Raw genomic sequence first — 16,892 nt, 5'->3', positions numbered from 1 at the left:
TACAGATGTGACACACTAATCTCCAGTGTATGAATGATATAGGACGTAGTCTTGTACTGTGCTTCCAGTGCTGTTCTCTTGCTGTGATGTGCTGTGTAACGCACAGATGTGACACACTAATCTCCAGTGTATGAATGATATAGGACGTAGTCTTGTACTGTGCTTCCAGTGCTGTTCTCTTGCTGTGATGTGACGTGTAACGCACAGATGTGACACACTAATCTCCAGTGTATGAATGATATAGGACGTAGTCTTGTACTGTGCTTCCAGTGCTGTTCTCTTGCTGTGATGTGACGTGTAACGCACAGATGTGACACACTAATCTCCAGTGTATGAATGATATAGGACGTAGTCTTGTACTGTGCTTCCAGTGCTGTTCTCTTGCTGTGATGTGACGTGTAACGCACAGATGTGACACACTAATCTCCAGTGTATGAATGATATAGGACGTAGTCTTGTACTGTGCTTCCAGTGCTGTTCTCTTGCTGTGATGTGACGTGTAACGCACAGATGTGACACACTAATCTCCAGTGTATGAATGATATAGGACGTAGTCTTGTACTGTGCTTCCAGTGCTGTTCTCTTGCTGTGATGTGACGTGTAACGCACAGATGTGACACACTAATCTCCAGTGTATGAATGATATAGGACGTAGTCTTGTACTGTGCTTCCAGTGCTGTTCTCTTGCTGTGATGTGACGTGTAACGCACAGATGTGACACACTAATCTCCAGTGTATGAATGATATAGGACGTAGTCTTGTACTGTGCTTCCAGTGCTGTTCTCTTGCTGTGATGTGACGTGTAACGCACAGATGTGACACACTAATCTCCAGTGTATGAATGATATAGGACGTAGTCTTGTACTGTGCTTCCAGTGCTGTTCTCTTGCTGTGATGTGCTGTGTAACGCACAGATCCGACAGAGTAATCTCCAGTGTATGAATGATATAGGACGTAGTCTTGTACTGTGCTTCCAGTGCTGTTCTCTTGCTGTGATGTGACGTGTAACGCACAGATCTAACACACTAATCTCCAGTGTATGAATGATATAGGACGTAGTCTTGTACTGTGCTTCCAGTGCTGTTCTCTTGCTGTGATGTGATGTGTAACGCACAGATGTGACACACTAATCTCCAGTGTATGAATGATATAGGACGTAGTCTTGTACTGTGCTTCTAGTGCTGTTCTCTTGCTGTGATGTGACGTGTAACGCACAGATCCGACAGAGTAATCTCCAGTGTATGAATGATATAGGACGTAGTCTTGTACTGTGCTTCCAGTGCTGTTCTCTTGCTGTGATGTGACGTGTAACGCACAGATGTGACAGAGTAATCTCCAGTGTATGAATGATATAGGACGTAGTCTTGTACTGTTCTTCCAGTGCTGTTCTCTTGCTGTGATGTGACGTGTAACGCACAGATGTGACACACTAATCCCAGTGTATGAATGATATAGGACGTAGTCTTGTACTGTGCTTCCAGTGCTGTTCTCTTGCTGTGATGTGACGTGTAACGCACAGATGTGACAGAGTAATCTCCAGTGTATGAATGATATAGGACGTAGTCTTGTACTGTGCTTCCAGTGCTGTTCTCTTGCTGTGATGTGACGTGTAACGCACAGATGTGACACACTAATCTCCAGTGTATGAATGATATAGGACGTAGTCTTGTACTGTGCTTCCAGTGCTGTTCTCTTGCTGTGATGTGCTGTGTAACGCACAGATGTGACACACTAATCTCCAGTGTATGAATGATATAGGACGTAGTCTTGTACTGTGCTTCCAGTGCTGTTCTCTTGCTGTGATGTGACGTGTAACGCACAGATGTGACACACTAATCTCCAGTGTATGAATGATATAGGACGTAGTCTTGTACTGTGCTTCCAGTGCTGTTCTCTTGCTGTGATGTGATGTGTAACGCACAGATGTGACACACTAATCTCCAGTGTATGAATGATATAGGACGTAGTCTTGTACTGTGCTTCTAGTGCTGTTCTCTTGCTGTGATGTGATGTGTAACGCACAGATGTGACACACTAATCTCCAGTGTATGAATGATATAGGACGTAGTCTTGTACTGTGCTTCCAGTGCTGTTCTCTTGCTGTGATGTGACGTGTAACGCACAGATGTGACACACTAATCTCCAGTGTATGAATGATATAGGACGTAGTCTAGTACTGTGCTTCCAGTGCTGTTCTCTTGCTGTGATGTGCTGTGTAACGCACAGATGTGACACACTAATCTCCATTGTATGAATGATGTAGGACGTAGTCTTGTACTGTGCTTCCAGTGCTGTTCTCTTGCTGTGATGTGACGTGTAACGCACAGATGTGACAGAGTAATCTCCAGTGTATGAATGATATAGGACGTAGTCTTGTACTGTGCTTCCAGTGCTGTTCTCTTGCTGTGATGTGACGTGTAACGCACAGATGTGACACACTAATCTCCAGTGTATGAATGATATAGGACGTAGTCTTGTACTGTGCTTCCAGTGCTGTTCTCTTGCTGTGATGTGACGTGTAACGCACAGATGTGACACACTAATCTCCAGTGTATGAATGATATAGGACGTAGTCTTGTACTGTGCTTCCAGTGCTGTTCTCTTGCTGTGATGTGACGTGTAACGCACAGATGTGACACACTAATCTCCAGTGTATGAATGATATAGGACGTAGTCTTGTACTGTGCTTCCAGTGCTGTTCTCTTGCTGTGATGTGATGTGTAACGCACAGATGTGACACACTAATCTCCAGTGTATGAATGATATAGGACATAGTCTTGTACTGTGCTTCCAGTGCTGTTCTCTTGCTGTGATGTGACGTGTAACGCACAGATGTGACACACTAATCTCCAGTGTATGAATGATATAGGACGTAGTCTTGTACTGTGCTTCCAGTGCTGTTCTCTTGCTGTGATGTGACGTGTAACGCACAGATGTGACAGAGTAATCTCCAGTGTATGAATGATATAGGACGTAGTCTTGTACTGTGCTTCCAGTGCTGTTCTCTTGCTGTGATGTGACGTGTAACGCACAGATGTGACACACTAATCTCCAGTGTATGAATGATATAGGACGTAGTCTTGTACTGTGCTTCCAGTGCTGTTCTCTTGCTGTGATGTGACGTGTAACGCACAGATGTGACACACTAATCTCCAGTGTATGAATGATATAGGACGTAGTCTTGTACTGTGCTTCCAGTGCTGTTCTCTTGCTGTGATGTGACGTGTAACGCACAGATGTGACAGAGTAATCTCCAGTGTATGAATGATATAGGACGTAGTCTTGTACTGTGCTTCCAGTACTGTTCTCTTGCTGTGATGTGACGTGTAACGCACAGATGTGACACACTAATCTCCAGTGTATGAATGATATAGGACGTAGTCTTGTACTGTGCTTCCAGTGCTGTTCTCTTGCTGTGATGTGACGTGTAACGCACAGATGTGACACACTAATCTCCAGTGTATGAATGATATAGGACGTAGTCTTGTACTGTGCTTCCAGTGCTGTTCTCTTGCTGTGATGTGACGTGTAACGCACAGATGTGACACACTAATCTCCAGTGTATGAATGATATAGGACGTAGTCTTGTACTGTGCTTCCAGTGCTGTTCTCTTGCTGTGATGTGACGTGTAACGCACAGATGTGACACACTAATCTCCAGTGTATGAATGATATAGGACGTAGTCTTGTACTGTGCTTCCAGTGCTGTTCTCTTGCTGTGATGTGACGTGTAACGCACAGATGTGACACACTAATCTCCAGTGTATGAATGATATAGGACGTAGTCTTGTACTGTGCTTCCAGTGCTGTTCTCTTGCTGTGATGTGACGTGTAACGCACAGATGTGACACACTAATCTCCAGTGTATGAATGATATAGGACGTAGTCTTGTACTGTGCTTCCAGTGCTGTTCTCTTGCTGTGATGTGACGTGTAACGCACAGATGTGACACACTAATCTCCAGTGTATGAATGATATAGGACGTAGTCTTGTACTGTGCTTCCAGTACTGTTCTCTTGCTGTGATGTGACGTGTAACGCACAGATGTGACACACTAATCTCCAGTGTATGAATGATATAGGACGTAGTCTTGTACTGTGCTTCCAGTGCTGTTCTCTTGCTGTGATGTGACGTGTAACGCACAGATGTGACACACTAATCTCCAGTGTATGAATGATATAGGACGTAGTCTTGTACTGTGCTTCCAGTGCTGTTCTCTTGCTGTGATGTGACGTGTAACGCACAGATGTGACACACTAATCTCCAGTGTATGAATGATATAGGACGTAGTCTTGTACTGTGCTTCCAGTGCTGTTCTCTTGCTGTGATGTGACGTGTAACGCACAGATGTGACACACTAATCTCCAGTGTATGAATGATATAGGACGTAGTCTTGTACTGTGCTTCCAGTGCTGTTCTCTTGCTGTGATGTGATGTGTAACGCACAGATGTGACACACTAATCTCCAGTGTATGAATGATATAGGACGTAGTCTTGTACTGTGCTTCCAGTGCTGTTCTCTTGCTGTGATGTGACGTGTAACGCACAGATGTGACACACTAATCTCCAGTGTATGAATGATATAGGACGTAGTCTTGTACTGTGCTTCCAGTGCTGTTCTCTTGCTGTGATGTGACGTGTAACGCACAGATGTGACACACTAATCTCCAGTGTATGAATGATATAGGACGTAGTCTTGTACTGTGCTTCCAGTGCTGTTCTCTTGCTGTGATGTGCTGTGTAACGCACAGATGTGACACACTAATCTCCAGTGTATGAATGATATAGGACGTAGTCTTGTACTGTGCTTCCAGTGCTGTTCTCTTGCTGTGATGTGACGTGTAACGCACAGATGTGACACACTAATCTCCAGTGTATGAATGATATAGGACGTAGTCTTGTACTGTGCTTCTAGTGCTGTTCTCTTGCTGTGATGTGACGTGTAACGCACAGATCCGACAGAGTAATCTCCAGTGTATGAATGATATAGGACGTAGTCTTGTACTGTGCTTCCAGTGCTGTTCTCTTGCTGTGATGTGACGTGTAACGCACAGATGTGACAGAGTAATCTCCAGTGTATGAATGATATAGGACGTAGTCTTGTACTGTGCTTCCAGTGCTGTTCTCTTGCTGTGATGTGACGTGTAACGCACAGATGTGACACACTAATCTCCAGTGTATGAATGATATAGGATGTAGTCTTGTACTGTGCTTCCAGTGCTGTTCTCTTGCTGTGATATGACGTGTAACGCACAGATGTGACACACTAATCTCCAGTGTATAAATGATATAGGACGTAGTCTTGTACTGTGCTTCCAGTGCTGTTCTCTTGCTGTGATGTGACGTGTAACGCACAGATGTGACACACTAATCTCCAGTGTATGAATGATATAGGACGTAGTCTTGTACTGTGCTTCCAGTGCTGTTCTCTTGCTGTGATGTGTCGTGTAACGCACAGATGTGACAGAGTAATCTCCAGTGTATGAATGATATAGGACGTAGTCTTGTACTGTGCTTCCAGTGCTGTTCTCTTGCTGTGATGTGACGTGTAACGCACAGATGTGACACACTAATCTCCAGTGTATGAATGATATAGGACGTAGTCTTGTACTGTGCTTCTAGTGCTGTTCTCTTGCTGTGATGTGATGTGTAACGCACAGATGTGACACACTAATCTCCAGTGTATGAATGATATAGGACGTAGTCTTGTACTGTGCTTCCAGTGCTGTTCTCTTGCTGTGATGTGACGTGTAACGCACAGATGTGACAGAGTAATCTCCAGTGTATGAATGATATAGGACGTAGTCTTGTACTGTGCTTCCAGTGCTGTTCTCTTGCTGTGATGTGACGTGTAACGCACAGATGTGACACACTAATCTCCAGTGTATGAATGATATAGGACGTAGTCTTGTACTGTGCTTCAGTACTGTTCTCTTGCTGTGATGTGACGTGTAACGCACAGATGTGACACACTAATCTCCAGTGTATGAATGATATAGGACGTAGTCTTGTACTGGGCTTCCAGTACTGTTCTCTTGCTGTGATGTGACGTGTAACGCACAGATGTGACACACTAATCTCCAGTGTATGAATGATATAGGACGTAGTCTTGTACTGTGCTTCCAGTGCTGTTCTCTTGCTGTGATGTGATGTGTAACGCACAGATGTGACACACTAATCTCCAGTGTATGAATGATATAGGACGTAGTCTTGTACTGTGCTTCCAGTGCTGTTCTCTTGCTGTGATGTGACGTGTAACGCACAGATCCGACAGAGTAATCTCCAGTGTATGAATGATATAGGACGTAGTCTTGTACTGTGCTTCCAGTGCTGTTCTCTTGCTGTGATGTGTCGTGTAACGCACAGATCCGACAGAGTAATCTCCAGTGTATGAATGATATAGGACGTAGTCTTGTACTGTGCTTCCAGTGCTGTTCTCTTGCTGTGATGTGACGTGTAACGCACAGATGTGACACACTAATCTCCAGTGTATGAATGATATAGGACGTAGTCTTGTACTGTGCTTCCAGTGCTGTTCTCTTGCTGTGATGTGCTGTGTAACGCACAGATGTGACACACTAATCTCCATTGTATGAATGATGTAGGACGTAGTCTTGTACTGTGCTTCCAGTGCTGTTCTCTTGCTGTGATGTGACGTGTAACGCACAGATGTGACACACTAATCTCCAGTGTATGAATGATATAGGACGTAGTCTTGTACTGTGCTTCCAGTGCTGTTCTCTTGCTGTGATGTGACGTGTAACGCACAGATGTGACACACTAATCTCCAGTGTATGAATGATATAGGACGTAGTCTTGTACTGTGCTTCCAGTGCTGTTCTCTTGCTGTGATGTGACGTGTAACGCACAGATGTGACACACTAATCTCCAGTGTATGAATGATATAGGACGTAGTCTTGTACTGTGCTTCCAGTGCTGTTCTCTTGCTGTGATGTGATGTGTAACGCACAGATGTGACACACTAATCTCCAGTGTATGAATGATATAGGACGTAGTCTTGTACTGTGCTTCCAGTGCTGTTCTCTTGCTGTGATGTGCTGTGTAACGCACAGATGTGACAGAGTAATCTCCAGTGTATGAATGATATAGGACGTAGTCTTGTACTGTGCTTCCAGTGCTGTTCTCTTGCTGTGATGTGACGTGTAACGCACAGATGTGACAGAGTAATCTCCAGTGTATGAATGATATAGGACGTAGTCTTGTACTGTGCTTCCAGTGCTGTTCTCTTGCTGTGATGTGACGTGTAACGCACAGATGTGACACACTAATCTCCAGTGTATGAATGATATAGGATGTAGTCTTGTACTGTGCTTCTAGTGCTGTTCTCTTGCTGTGATGTGACGTGTAACGCACAGATGTGACAGAGTAATCTCCAGTGTATGAATGATATAGGACGTAGTCTTGTACTGTGCTTCCAGTGCTGTTCTCTTGCTGTGATGTGACGTGTAACGCACAGATGTGACACACTAATCTCCAGTGTATGAATGATATAGGACGTAGTCTTGTACTGTGCTTCCAGTGCTGTTCTCTTGCTGTGATGTGATGTGTAACGCACAGATGTGACACACTAATCTCCAGTGTATGAATGATATAGGACGTAGTCTTGTACTGTGCTTCCAGTGCTGTTCTCTTGCTGTGATGTGATGTGTAACGCACAGATGTGACACACTAATCTCCAGTGTATGAATGATATAGGACGTAGTCTTGTACTGTGCTTCTAGTGCTGTTCTCTTGCTGTGATGTGACGTGTAACGCACAGATCCGACAGAGTAATCTCCAGTGTATGAATGATATAGGACGTAGTCTTGTACTGTGCTTCCAGTGCTGTTCTCTTGCTGTGATGTGATGTGTAACGCACAGATGTGACACACTAATCTCCAGTGTATGAATGATATAGGACGTAGTCTTGTACTGTGCTTCCAGTGCTGTTCTCTTGCTGTGATGTGATGTGTAACGCACAGATGTGACACACTAATCTCCAGTGTATGAATGATATAGGACGTAGTCTTGTACTGTGCTTCCAGTGCTGTTCTCTTGCTGTGATGTGACGTGTAACGCACAGATGTGACACACTAATCTCCAGTGTATGAATGATATAGGACGTAGTCTTGTACTGTGCTTCCAGTGCTGTTCTCTTGCTGTGATGTGCTGTGTAACGCACAGATGTGACACACTAATCTCCAGTGTATGAATGATATAGGACGTAGTCTTGTACTGTGCTTCCAGTGCTGTTCTCTTGCTGTGATGTGACGTGTAACGCACAGATCTAACACACTAATCTCCAGTGTATGAATGATATAGGACGTAGTCTTGTACTGTGCTTCCAGTGCTGTTCTCTTGCTGTGATGTGATGTGTAACGCACAGATGTGACACACTAATCTCCAGTGTATGAATGATATAGGACGTAGTCTTGTACTGTGCTTCTAGTGCTGTTCTCTTGCTGTGATGTGACGTGTAACGCACAGATGTGACACACTAATCTCCAGTGTATGAATGATATAGGACGTAGTCTTGTACTGTGCTTCTAGTGCTGTTCTCTTGCTGTGATGTGACGTGTAACGCACAGATCCGACAGAGTAATCTCCAGTGTATGAATGATATAGGACGTAGTCTTGTACTGTGCTTCCAGTGCTGTTCTCTTGCTGTGATGTGATGTGTAACGCACAGATGTGACACACTAATCTCCAGTGTATGAATGATATAGGACGTAGTCTTGTACTGTGCTTCTAGTGCTGTTCTCTTGCTGTGATGTGCTGTGTAACGCACAGATGTGACAGAGTAATCTCCAGTGTATGAATGATATAGGACGTAGTCTTGTACTGTGCTTCCAGTGCTGTTCTCTTGCTGTGATGTGACGTGTAACGCACAGATGTGACACACTAATCTCCAGTGTATGAATGATATAGGACGTAGTCTTGTACTGTGCTTCCAGTGCTGTTCTCTTGCTGTGATGTGACGTGTAACGCACAGATGTGACACACTAATCCCCAGTGTATGAATGATATAGGAAGTAGTCTTGTACTGTGCTTCCAGTGCTGTTCTCTTGCTGTGATATGACGTGTAACGCACAGATGTGACAGAGTAATCTCCAGTGTATGAATGATATAGGACGTAGTCTTGTACTGTGCTTCCAGTGCTGTTCTCTTGCTGTGATGTGACGTGTAACGCACAGATGTGACAGAGTAATCTCCAGTGTATGAATGATATAGGACGTAGTCTTGTACTGTGCTTCCAGTGCTGTTCTCTTGCTGTGATGTGACGTGTAACGCACAGATGTGACACACTAATCTCCAGTGTATGAATGATATAGGATGTAGTCTTGTACTGTGCTTCCAGTGCTGTTCTCTTGCTGTGATATGACGTGTAACGCACAGATGTGACACACTAATCTCCAGTGTATAAATGATATAGGACGTAGTCTTGTACTGTGCTTCCAGTGCTGTTCTCTTGCTGTGATGTGACGTGTAACGCACAGATGTGACACACTAATCTCCAGTGTATGAATGATATAGGACGTAGTCTTGTACTGTGCTTCCAGTGCTGTTCTCTTGCTGTGATGTGACGTGTAACGCACAGATGTGACAGAGTAATCTCCAGTGTATGAATGATATAGGACGTAGTCTTGTACTGTGCTTCCAGTGCTGTTCTCTTGCTGTGATGTGACGTGTAACGCACAGATGTGACACACTAATCTCCAGTGTATGAATGATATAGGACGTAGTCTTGTACTGTGCTTCCAGTGCTGTTCTCTTGCTGTGATGTGACGTGTAACGCACAGATCCGACAGAGTAATCTCCAGTGTATGAATGATATAGGATGTAGTCTTGTACTGTGCTTCCAGTGCTGTTCTCTTGCTGTGATGTGACGTGTAACGCACAGATGTGACAGAGTAATCTCCAGTGTATGAATGATATAGGACGTAGTCTTGTACTGTGCTTCCAGTGCTGTTCTCTTGCTGTGATGTGACGTGTAACGCACAGATGTGACAGAGTAATCTCCAGTGTATGAATGATATAGGACGTAGTCTTGTACTGTGCTTCCAGTGCTGTTCTCTTGCTGTGATGTGACGTGTAACGCACAGATGTGACACACTAATCTCCAGTGTATGAATGATATAGGACGTAGTCTTGTACTGTGCTTCCAGTGCTGTTCTCTTGCTGTGATGTGACGTGTAACGCACAGATGTGACAGAGTAATCTCCAGTGTATGAATGATATAGGACGTAGTCTTGTACTGTGCTTCCAGTGCTGTTCTCTTGCTGTGATGTGACGTGTAACGCACAGATGTGACACACTAATCTTCAGTGTATGAATGATATAGGACGTAGTCTTGTACTGTGCTTCCAGTACTGTTCTCTTGCTGTGATGTGACGTGTAACGCACAGATGTGACACACTAATCTCCAGTGTATGAATGATATAGGACGTAGTCTTGTACTGTGCTTCCAGTGCTGTTCTCTTGCTGTGATGTGACGTGTAACGCACAGATGTGACAGAGTAATCTCCAGTGTATGAATGATATAGGACGTAGTCTTGTACTGTGCTTCCAGTGCTGTTCTCTTGCTGTGATGTGACGTGTAACGCACAGATGTGACACACTAATCCCCAGTGTATGAATGATATAGGAAGTAGTCTTGTACTGTGTTTCCAGTGCTGTTCTCTTGCTGTGATGTGACGTGTAACGCACAGATGTGACAGAGTAATCTCCAGTGTATGAATGATATAGGACGTAGTCTTGTACTGTGCTTCCAGTGCTGTTCTCTTGCTGTGATGTGACGTGTAACGCACAGATGTGACAGAGTAATCTCCAGTGTATGAATGATATAGGACGTAGTCTTGTACTGTGCTTCCAGTGCTGTTCTCTTGCTGTGATGTGACGTGTAACGCACAGATGTGACACACTAATCTCCAGTGTATGAATGATATAGGAAGTAGTCTTGTACTGTGCTTCCAGTGCTGTTCTCTTGCTGTGATGTGACGTGTAACGCACAGATGTGACACACTAATCTCCAGTGTATGAATGATATAGGACGTAGTCTTGTACTGGGCTTCCAGTGCTGTTCTCTTGCTGTGATGTGACGTGTAACGCACAGATGTGACACACTAATCCCCAGTGTATGAATGATATAGGAAGTAGTCTTGTACTGTGTTTCCAGTGCTGTTCTCTTGCTGTGATGTGACGTGTAACGCACAGATGTGACAGAGTAATCTCCAGTGTATGAATGATATAGGACGTAGTCTTGTACTGTGCTTCCAGTGCTGTTCTCTTGCTGTGATGTGACGTGTAACGCACAGATGTGACAGAGTAATCTCCAGTGTATGAATGATATAGGACGTAGTCTTGTACTGTGCTTCCAGTGCTGTTCTCTTGCTGTGATGTGACGTGTAACGCACAGATGTGACACACTAATCCCCAGTGTATGAATGATATAGGAAGTAGTCTTGTACTGTGTTTCCAGTGCTGTTCTCTTGCTGTGATGTGACGTGTAACGCACAGATGTGACAGAGTAATCTCCAGTGTATGAATGATATAGGACGTAGTCTTGTACTGTGCTTCCAGTGCTGTTCTCTTGCTGTGATGTGACGTGTAACGCACAGATGTGACAGAGTAATCTCCAGTGTATGAATGATATAGGACGTAGTCTTGTACTGTGCTTCCAGTGCTGTTCTCTTGCTGTGATGTGACGTGTAACGCACAGATGTGACACACTAATCTCCAGTGTATGAATGATATAGGAAGTAGTCTTGTACTGTGCTTCCAGTGCTGTTCTCTTGCTGTGATGTGACGTGTAACGCACAGATGTGACACACTAATCTCCAGTGTATGAATGATATAGGACGTAGTCTTGTACTGTGCTTCCAGTGCTGTTCTCTTGCTGTGATGTGATGTGTAACGCACAGATGTGACAGACTAATCTCCAGTGTATGAATGATATAGGACGTAGTCTTGTACTGTGCTTCCAGTGCTGTTCTCTTGCTGTGATGTGATGTGTAACGCACAGATGTGACAGACTAATCTCCAGTGTATGAATGATATAGGACGTAGTCTTGTACTGTGCTTCCAGTGCTGTTCTCTTGCTGTGATGTGATGTGTAACGCACAGATGTGACAGAGTAATCTCCAGTGTATGAATGATATAGGAAGTAGTCTTGTACTGTGCTTCCAGTGCTGTTCTCTTGCTGTGATGTGACGTGTAACGCACAGATGTGACACACTAATCTCCAGTGTATGAATGATATAGGACGTAGTCTTGTACTGTGCTTCCAGTGCTGTTCTCTTGCTGTGATGTGACGTGTAACGCACAGATGTGACACACTAATCTCCAGTGTATGAATGATATAGGACGTAGTCTTGTACTGTGCTTCCAGTGCTGTTCTCTTGCTGTGATGTGACGTGTAACGCACAGATGTGACACACTAATCTCCAGTGTATGAATGATATAGGACGTAGTCTTGTACTGTGCTTCCAGTGCTGTTCTCTTGCTGTGATGTGACGTGTAACGCACAGATGTGACACACTAATCTCCAGTGTATGAATGATATAGGACGTGGTCTTGTACTGTGCTTCCAGTGCTGTTCTCTTGCTGTGATGTGTCGTGTAACGCACAGATGTGACACACTAATCTCCAGTGTATGAATGATATAGGACATAGTCTTGTACTGTGCTTCCAGTGCTGTTCTCTTGCTGTGATGTGACGTGTAACGCACAGATGTGACACACTAATCTCCAGTGTATGAATGATATAGGACGTAGTCTTGTACTGTGCTTCCAATGCTGTTCTCTTGCTGTGATGTGATGTGTAACGCACAGATGTGACAGAGTAATCTCCAGTGTATGAATGATATAGGACGTAGTCTTGTACTGTGCTTCCAGTGCTGTTCTCTTGCTGTGATGTGTCGTGTAACGCACAGATGTGACAGAGTAATCTCCAGTGTATGAATGATATAGGACGTAGTCTTGTACTGTGCTTCCAGTGCTGTTCTCTTGCTGTGATGTGACGTGTAACGCACAGATGTGACACACTAATCTCCAGTGTATGAATGATATAGGACGTAGTCTTGTACTGTGCTTCCAGTGCTGTTCTCTTGCTGTGATGTGACGTGTAACGCACAGATGTGACACACTAATCTCCAGTGTATGAATGATATAGGACGTAGTCTTGTACTGTGCTTCCAGTGCTGTTCTCTTGCTGTGATGTGTCGTGTAACGCACAGATGTGACACACTAATCTCCAGTGTATGAATGATATAGGACATAGTCTTGTACTGTGCTTCCAGTGCTGTTCTCTTGCTGTGATGTGACGTGTAACGCACAGATGTGACACACTAATCTCCAGTGTATGAATGATATAGGACGTAGTCTTGTACTGTGCTTCCAATGCTGTTCTCTTGCTGTGATGTGATGTGTAACGCACAGATGTGACAGAGTAATCTCCAGTGTATGAATGATATAGGACGTAGTCTTGTACTGTGCTTCCAGTGCTGTTCTCTTGCTGTGATGTGTCGTGTAACGCACAGATGTGACAGAGTAATCTCCAGTGTATGAATGATATAGGACGTAGTCTTGTACTGTGCTTCCAGTGCTGTTCTCTTGCTGTGATGTGACGTGTAACGCACAGATGTGACACACTAATCTCCAGTGTATGAATGATATAGGACGTAGTCTTGTACTGTGCTTCCAGTGCTGTTCTCTTGCTGTGATGTGACGTGTAACGCACAGATGTGACACACTAATCTCCAGTGTATGAATGATATAGGACGTAGTCTTGTACTGTGTTTCCAGTGCTGTTCTCTTGCTGTGATGTGTCGTGTAACGCACAGATGTGACAGAGTAATCTCCAGTGTATGAATGATATAGGACGTAGTCTTGTACTGTGCTTCCAGTGCTGTTCTCTTGCTGTGATGTGACGTGTAACGCATAAATCTGTATAAAGGTGTGCGCACACGGTGAGATATATCTGTATGAAGGTGTGTACACACGGTGAGATAAATCTGTATGAAGGTGTGTACACGGTGAGATAAATCTGTATAAAGGTGTGTGCACACGGTGAGATAAATCTGTATGAAGGTGTGTGCACACGGTGAGATAAATCTGTATGAAGGTGTGCGCACACGGTGAGATAAATCTGTATGAAGGTGTGCGCACACGGTGATATAAATCTGTATGAAGGTGTGCGCACACGGTGAGATATATCTGTATGAAGGTGTGTGCACACGGTGAGATATATCTGTATAAAGGTGTGTGCACACGGTGAGATATATCTGTATGAAGGTGTGTGCACACGGTGAGATATATCTGTATGAAGGTGTGTGCACACGGTGAGATATATCTGTATGAAGGTGTGTACACACGGTGAGATAAATCTGTATGAAGGTGTGTACACACGGTGAGATAAATCTGTATGAAGGTGTGTACACACGGTGAGATATATCTGTATGAAGGTGTGTGCACACGGTGAGATAAATCTGTATGAAGGTGTGTACACACGGTGAGATAAATCTGTATGAAGGTGTGTACACACGGTGAGATAAATCTGTATGAAGGTGTGTGCACACGGTGAGATAAGTCTGTATGAAGGTGTGCGTATACGGTGAGATAAATCTGTATGAAGGTGTGTGCACACGGTGAGATAAATCTGTATGAAGGTGTGTGCACACGGTGAGATAAATCTGTATGAAGGTGTGTACACACGGTGAGATAAATCTGTATGAAGGTGTGTACACATGGTGAGATAAATCTGTATGAAGGTGTGTACACGGTGAGATATATCTGTATGAAGGTGTGTGCACACGGTGAGATAAATCTGTATGATGGTGTGTGCACACGGTGAGATAAATCTGTATGAAGGTGTGTACACACGGTGAGATAAATCTGTATGAAGGTGTGTGCACACGGTGAGATAAATCTGTATGAAGGTGTGTGCACACGGTGAGATAAATCTGTATGAAGGTGTGTACACACGGTGAGATAAATCTGTATGAAGGTGTGTACACATGGTGAGATAAATCTGTATGAAGGTGTGTACACGGTGAGATATATCTGTATGAAGGTGTGTGCACACGGTGAGATAAATCTGTATGAAGGTGTGTGCACACGGTGAGATATATCTGTATGAAGGTGTGTGCACACGGTGAGATAAATCTGTATGAAGGTGCGCACACGGTGAGATAAATCTGTATGAAGGTGTGTACACACGGTGAGATAAATCTGTATGAAGGTGTGTGCACACGGTGAGATAAATCTGTATGAAGGTGTGTACACACGGTGAGATAAATCTGTATGAAGGTGTGTACACACGGTGAGATAAATCTGTATGAAGGTGTGTGCACACGGTGAGATATATCTGTATGAAGGTGTGTACACACGGTGAGATAAATCTGTATGAAGGTGTGTGCACACGGTGAGATAAATCTGTATGAAGGTGTGTGCACACGGTGAGATATATCTGTATGAAGGTGTGTACACGGTGAGATAAATCTGTATGAAGGTGTGTACACACGGTGAGATAAATCTGTATGAAGGTGTGTACACACGGTGAGATAAATCTGTATGAAGGTGTGTGCACACGGTGAGATATATCTGTATGAAGGTGTGTGCACACGGTGAGATATATCTGTATGAAGGTGTGTGCACACGGTGAGATAAATCTGTATGAAGGTGTGTGCACACGGTGAGATAAATCTGTATGAAGGTGTGTGTACACGGTGAGATAAATCTGTATGAAGGTGTGTGCACACGGTGACATATATCTGTATATCTATATAGTCAAAATCTTAAGGAAAGTTAGTGCATATCTCAGGGTGTTAGGCAGCTTGCGATACAGATTCGATCCTGATGCACGCTCCCGCAGGGTCGGTATCGTAAGGTTAGATAGACTGTGCAGGCAAGTCAATCTACACTATCTAGTACAATGTATAGTCACAATTGGCACTTAGCACAGATTTGGTCTATGTACGATTTTGATGCTCTGGGTAAGTACAAGGGAAATCACATCGGGCATAGCAGGGATCTCACTATGTGTGTGCACCTTATGGCGGATTTAACACTCCGGTCCGTTACATCTGGGTGCAGGCGTGTATGGTCACTTATTGCACAAGTAATGTTGTTATGTGCATTTTATATTCCTCTCTTCTGCTGCCAACAGGGATCAGGACCTAGAGCCGGGAGCTCCATCAATGGGCGCCAAGAGCCTGTGCATCCCGTTCCAGCCACTGAGAGACCTGCAGCCTGGAGCCGCATGCGTGTGTGAGCGGAACCCGGCTAAGTACTACACGCTGTTCGGCCGCAGCTATTAGCGGCACAGACCGCCACTTCCACCCCTGTAATAAGCTCTTTATTTTTATGAAGTATTGTAACCCTCAGAAGACGAGAGATATTAGGAGCCGTGTGGAGGAACGCTCGGCGCTACCGCACACGTATTTTCTGACTACATCCCTGATAATAAAAGCTATGATAAATCTATAACACCCGTCTCTTCATGATTACACCCCTGTATGTTCCTGATTACACCCCTGTCTCTTCCTGTTTACACCCCCGCCTCTTCCTGTTTACACCCCCGCCTCTTCCTGATTACACCCCCGCCTCTTCCTGATTACACCCCCCGCCTCTTCCTGATTACACCCCTACTCCCCCGCCTCTTCCTGGTTACACCCCTGCCTCTTCCTGGTTACACCCCTACTCCCCCGTCTCTTCCTGGTTACACCCCCGTCTCTTCCTGGTTACACCCCCGTCTCTTCCTGGTTACACCCCCGTCTCTTCCTGGTTACACCCCCCTCTCTTCCTGGTTACACCCCCGTCTCTTGTTACACCCCTGTCTCTTCCTGATTACACCCCTACTCCCCCGCCTCTTCCTGATTACACCCCTACTCCCCC

At 44.5% G+C, this 16,892-nt stretch overlaps 1 protein-coding gene across 5 annotated transcripts in view; it reads left to right on the top strand.

The window, feature by feature from the left end:
• EPRS1 (glutamyl-prolyl-tRNA synthetase 1) overlaps nt 1-16,484 on the top strand; it is a 362,185-nt gene extending 345,701 nt beyond the window's left edge. For all 5 annotated transcript variants that reach the window (XM_063919127.1, XM_063919126.1, XM_063919129.1 and 2 more), the window contains one exon: nt 16,165-16,484. In XM_063919127.1, the coding sequence (XP_063775197.1) occupies nt 16,165-16,315 (151 nt within the window). In that variant the 3' untranslated portion in view covers nt 16,316-16,484. The remainder of the gene's footprint in view (nt 1-16,164) is intronic.
• Nucleotides 16,485-16,892: the final 408 nt, after the last annotated feature.

This window comes from Pseudophryne corroboree, chromosome 4 (assembly GCF_028390025.1).
Source record: "Pseudophryne corroboree isolate aPseCor3 chromosome 4, aPseCor3.hap2, whole genome shotgun sequence".
Classification (NCBI taxonomy): domain Eukaryota; kingdom Metazoa; phylum Chordata; class Amphibia; order Anura; family Myobatrachidae; genus Pseudophryne; species Pseudophryne corroboree.
The sequence above is the reverse complement of the archived record's forward strand: the minus strand, read 5'-3'. Positions and strand labels throughout refer to the sequence as shown.